This window comes from Triticum aestivum, chromosome 6D, assembly GCF_018294505.1.
Source record: "Triticum aestivum cultivar Chinese Spring chromosome 6D, IWGSC CS RefSeq v2.1, whole genome shotgun sequence".
NCBI classification, from domain to species: Eukaryota; Viridiplantae; Streptophyta; class Magnoliopsida; order Poales; family Poaceae; genus Triticum; species Triticum aestivum.
Window position 1 is genome coordinate 431,165,412 of NC_057811.1, and position 5,867 is coordinate 431,171,278.

General features: G+C 41.5%; 1 protein-coding gene across 1 annotated transcript; it reads left to right on the top strand.

Annotated features, from left to right (window-relative positions):
* The first annotated feature begins 3,518 nt into the window (after nt 1–3,518).
* Nucleotides 3,519–4,997, top strand: LOC123141847 (peroxidase 2). The gene is made up of 2 exons (XM_044560913.1): nt 3,519–3,878; nt 3,967–4,997. The coding sequence occupies exons 1-2, from the start codon at nt 3,597–3,599 to the stop codon at nt 4,753–4,755; spliced, it is 1,071 nt and encodes a 356-aa protein (XP_044416848.1). The 5' UTR covers nt 3,519–3,596; the 3' UTR covers nt 4,756–4,997.
* The last annotated feature ends 870 nt before the right edge of the window (nt 4,998–5,867 follow it).

A 5,867-nucleotide genomic window follows, 5' to 3' on the forward strand; every position in this document is an offset into this window, starting at 1 on the left:
TTCTTACTTTTCAATGAACGCATTTGTTCTTACATTTCGGTCAGTCTTCTCTTGTATTGCAATGGGGGCATTGTTTTGCACATGTTGGTGTTAGTTGAGTTTCCGAGCAATGATCAAATTTCGCCACCGCTGGATTAAATTGCAGAAAACCACCACTTTGAAAGTTAGGTTAGCAGAAACACTTTAGCTATATGTCAGTCAGCTGAAAATTCATTTTGGGTCAGTCGATTTTGTGCCCGTCCGATTCTCCTTTGAGATGTGTGCTGTTTTTTTTCTGTGTCATTTTGGTGTTGAGTTGGGCTGTGTGGAATCGATTGACCCCTATTTTGGGTCAGTCGAATTGCTTCTTGGGTTCGTTTTTGCTCTTCTGTGTTGTGTCTTTCTTTTTCCTCTTTTCTTTCCTTTATTGGTTATTTTTCTGTTTTTGTGTGTTTTGGCTGAGTGTAATTATATACATACAAATACAATATAATATATGCCAAAAATTCATGATTATTTGATTATTTTTGCATATTACGATAAAGTGCAATTTCGGTGCAAAGTTGTGCGCAAGTTTTTTTTAAATTTTCTTTCTTGTAAAAGGAAATACCATAGCTACTAATTCATTCTTAAAAAAATCATTATTTTGATATTGTTTTAGTCTTTACTTCATTTTCATTCTACTTTAAGGTTAATACCAATGCCACTATTCATTTGTTTTAGATTTTTTTTCAGAAGTTCCACTTTTATATGCTTATTCTTGCATATTTTTAAAAAGCGCAATTTTTATATATATTTCGTGCAAATTTTGTCAGTGTTTGTTTTATTTTTCCCATTTTCTTTGTTCTTAAATGGTAATACTAATGCCACTAATTCATTCTTTCTTACAAACTTAATTATTTCTTTTGTGGGTATTTTTGTTTATTTTATTATTTTTGTTTTATGTTTCTATGTGTTTTTCTTTCCTTTATTGGCGTGCCCCTGCTCCCGGTCTTCGAACTAGTCATTAATGGTCGGCAACGTAGGTACCCTTTTTCGGTATGCGTTGCGAACACTTTCATTTTTAGCGTCTCATCTTTTCTGGAGAAGCTCAAATCGAAAGGATAGAGCAGATGGTCCAACTACAGAACTTCTTCTTTTTCATTAATTCCATGGTCGTGCCCTGTGGCACGGCAGCACCCGTACTATTGAAATGGTTCGTCAGTAGAGATGTTCCCATTGGTGCCTCTTCTTTCAATGGTACTATAATTCATATTCCTATCCCTTTATTCCCTTTTTTGGTCTATCTACATTTAAAGAAATTCATACGCTCCATGGACAGAGCAAAAAGTGGAGTGTTGGTCAAAGCTTTTTTTATTTTTTGTGGGTTTTTGGCTGAGTGTAATTATATACATACAAATACTATATAATATGTGCCAAAATTTCATGATTATATGATTATTTTTGCATAGTACGATAAAGTATAATTTCGGTGTAAAGTTGTGCACAACTTTTTTAAAGATTTTTTTCTTCCACTTTTATATACTTATTCTTCTTACTTATTATTAAAAACGTAAATTTTATGTATATTTCGTACAAATTTTGTCAGTGTTTGTTTTAGATTATTTTTCCTTTTTTCTTTGTTCTTAAATGATAATACCGATGCCACTAATGCGTTCTTCCATAGGAAATTTAATTCTTTCTGTTGTGGGTATTTTTGCTTCATTTTTCTATTTCTGTTTCTATGTGTTTTCCTTTTTCCTTTTTTTCCTTTACTGGTTATCTTTTGTTTTTTGTGGGTTTTTTGCTGAGTGTAATTATATACATACAAATATTATATAATATGAGGCAAATTTCATGATTATATGATTATTTTTGCATGCTATGATAAAGTGCAATTTTGGTGCGAAGTTGTGCGCTTTTTTTTTAATTTTTTTCTTTCTTCTTAAAGGAAATACAATATTTCAGTTACATTATGTGTGAATTATAGTAGAATGTGAAAAATGCACTATTGTATGCTTATTCTTTGCATATTTCAAAAAGTGCATTTTCAGTGCAAGTTTTGAAAGTTTTTTCTTTTTTCTTTTCTTTCTTCTTAAAGTGTTCCACTCTTTTCTAGAAAATTTCATTTATGTTTTTTTGAAAGGGTAATACCAATGCCATGAATTCATTCTTCCATAGAAAACTTCATTTTTCTAGTTTTTATTTCATTTTTAATTTTCTTTTCTTTACTTTTGTAAGGTAATACCGATGTCACTAATCCATTACATTTTAGAACACTTTTTTGCGAAAATCTCACTATATTATGCTCAGTTATGCGGGTTTTTTTTTATCATGGCTGCTTACATGTGGGACCAGGCATCATTTTTTCTGTGATGATGTGTCGTCTGACCGGTCAACGGTTTTGAGATGTGGTCCCATTGTTGTGCTGACGTGGATGCTGGCAGGCGGGGCCATACGTGGGTGACGTGGTTTCTTACATGTGGGACCATACGCCGGTGAATTGTACGCGGGGTCAATATGTTTTACATTGCAGAAATTGGCAGGCATATTTGGCAATTTTGATATGAATTTGTGCAAAATTTGAATTGGAATGCAAATTGAGATGTCGCTGCTTTTATTAAAACGTAAACTTGACAATTGTCAAACAGACTCTCTCAGACATTACAATAACCAGTCGTGGTAAAATACCGCAATATAAATTAGACACATGACTCAGTTTCACGACATCCTCGCACTGCAACCCTTACGATGTACCTAACCAAGGCATCAAGTTCATCAAGTCTCTTTTTGATAGCCATAGTTTTTTCTTCGTTCGCATTCTTGACGACTGCAAGTTTTTCTTGCTGCTCTTGGAGGCCATTGTTGATAGATCGAATACGTATGTTTGATGGTGCATTGTTGTTATGTGGTTGCAACAATTAAAGGTAAATTCCACTGTAATTCAAGAAGCATGTTTTTTTAAAGAATCGTTTTTGAATTTTTGTGTTTACTATTCTTCGGGCAGTTGAAAAATTCCAGGTGTCAATTGATTTGAGATGACAAATCCCACGAAATGAAGTCTTGGCTACAAATTTCGGGGAAAGGATCAATTATTGCTCAACTTGTCACATGCAATAAATTCTTATTTTCATTCATTTTTGTATAGATTAGTTAATACTTGAGAAATAATTGACAAAAAAAAGTTACTTGAGAAATAATTGACAAGTGACAACTATATTCAGGAAAAGAACTTTTGCTAAAGAAAAAAACTAATAAAAGAAGTGCATCCATCCCTTACATGCGGCACACGATACAATATCAAAACCTGTGGGAGCCAGTTGATGCCACCCGACACACACATCATCGGAGGAAATGGGCATGGAATGTCAACCGTGCGAGCTGTGACTATGTTCGCCATGCATGTTCCCTCTTGACTTAAACACCACAGCCTAGCATGCATGTTCAAAAGATCACGCACAATCCCATGCATGCAGGCATAATGTTCATCCCATGAGCTTGTTCTCCTCAGCTAGCTTGCATCAATCAAGCTAGCTATAAATAGACCCGCACAACACCAAGTTTGCTTCACCCATCCGTCCTCATCCTCTCTCTAGATATAAGCCAGCCTCTAGCTAGCTGCACAGCTCATAGCAACCATGGCTGCTGATAAGCTTGCTGCCTTGGTTCTGGTAGCATTGCTGGGTTGTGTGGCGCACACATGCCAAGCGAGCTACAGGTATCCTAACCCATTGCCGCCCACCCCAAGCCCACCACCTCCTGCGGCACCCGCACCAGCAGTACTCACCGTGGGCTACTACCACAAGACGTGCCATAACGCGGAGAAGATCGTGAGGGAGGTCGTCGAGGATGCTGTAAAAGCCAACCCAGGCATCGGCGCCGGGCTCATCCGCCTCTTCTTTCACGACTGTTTCGTCAGGGTACGTCTTACGTGTGGATATTTATGCATGCATGGGTATGTTTGTGAATTGTGAGGTGGTACTAACGTGCTCGAGCCTTTTTGCCCAGGGTTGTGATGCCTCGGTTCTCCTTGACAACACCACGGCCAACCCGCAACCGGAGAAATTCGGCATCCCCAACTTCCCCAGCCTCCGCGGTTTCGAGGTGATCGACGCGGCCAAGGAGAAGCTTGAGAAGGAGTGCGAGGGCGTCGTCTCCTGCGCTGACATCGTGGCCTTTGCGGGGCGCGACGCCACCGTCTTGCTAAGCGGAAAAAAGAAGTTCAGCTTCCTCGACTTCCTATGGGGTGGCTGGAAGTCCGGCTTCGACATGCCGGCCGGTCGCTACGACGGGAACGTGTCCCTCGCCAGTGAGACCCTCCCCAACCTCCCCCCTCCCTTCGCCAACGTCAGTGTCCTCGAGGATATGTTCAGGGTCAAGGGGCTCAGCCTCGAGGACATGGTCACCCTCTCGGGCGCCCACACGGTCGGGATCTCCCACTGCTCGTCCTTCCGTGACCGCCTCCCCCCAAACCCCTCATCGATGGATCCTACTTTAGCCGCATCCCTGCAGGGGCAGTGCAGCCGCGGCGGCGACCCCACTGTGGTTCAGGATCCCGAGACTCCCGATGACCTGGACAACCAATACTATGACAACGTGCAGAAACGCAAGGTGCTGTTCAAGTCAGACGCCACGCTCCTGTCATCTCAGACCACATTGAGATTGGTGGACAACCACGCCAAGGACCCGCAGGAGTGGTTGAAACAATTTAAGGCGGCTATGGTGAAAATGGGCAGCATCGAGGTGAAGACCGAGGCCAACGGGCAGATCAGAAAGCACTGCCGGTTTGTCAATTAACCAGCTCACGAACGGCTGATCAGAATATGGCGTGCCTCGTCTTGAGTTCTGGACTCCTCACAACGGAGAGTAATCAGAATAAGCTCGTGCTTTTGTGTGTGCTAGCTAAGTCACCGGTGCTGTTTTTTCCCTACGAAAGTGTGTTTCATTGGTTCATTCTTTGCACTACATCTGTATTGAATTTTTTGGTGTACTTTATTACGAAGAGATGAGATTGTCAAAGTATCCTCAGTTTGCTTAAATGGGAATTTTAGCACTATGGTGCAGGGAACTGAATTTGTTGGAATTTACTAGTAGGCCTTTGGCCCAAAGATCAACTAAAAATTCTGAAATTCTCTTGGCCAATTCATGCATAGCTTGTGAGTGGTGTGACTGGGACTAAAATTTAGTCTCACCCCGGAAGTTGAGCGAGACTTGCACCTCTTTATAAGGTGAGCTCTTCTACCATTTGTATGAGCATGAGAAGAGAAGACCTACATGCGCTCCTTCTCCTCGTGGGGCTGTTACTTGGACGTGGAGTTTTCTCCACGACCTACCCCAGCCCGCATTATATAGTCAGGCAGACGCCTACGCTAGCCGCCGCCACAACATATGGTTTCACACCATTCCAGATCATGGCGCCGCCACGCACGTCTTCTCCATCCCTCCTTCCGGCGTGCACCGCGAGAAGGGAGAACAAGTCTTCGGAACCCGCCTCTCGTGATCCTGTACGGGAGAGGGGCGATCAGGTTTTTGGGGAGCGAACTCGCGCGACTGCTAGCAGCGACGACTTCGCCAACGACAACTTCTTCCCCGACCTCAGCAACATCCTCATCAATGACATTGGCGACAACATCAACGTCGGCGGTCCTGCTCCCGCTGCATCGTATGTGATCTTATCCTCCTTGTTCGAGATCGTGCTAGAATTCTTAGCTCTAGTCTGTTCCCTAGATTTGATCCGTTCATCTACTATGCTAGTTCGCTAATCTCTGTTTTCATCGTCATGATTTATTTACTGTTTATTCGAACTAAATCTCGTAATAATTTGCTCAAATATGCAAAAGTCCAAAAAGCTGATTATAGGCAATTTACTTCTAGTGGTTTTGCTGCGCATCTGAAGCCGCCTACCTTTA

What these genes read in the sequence shown, in the direction of transcription:
- LOC123141847 (XM_044560913.1), top strand. Translation starts at nt 3,597, where the DNA reads ATGGCTGCTGATAAGCTTGCTGCCTTGGTTCTGGTAGCATTGCTGGGT. An exon ending in TTCACGACTGTTTCGTCAGG is followed by an intron (nt 3,879 to 3,966) that starts GTACGTCTTACG and finishes CTTTTTGCCCAG; the next exon opens with GGTTGTGATGCCTCGGTTCT.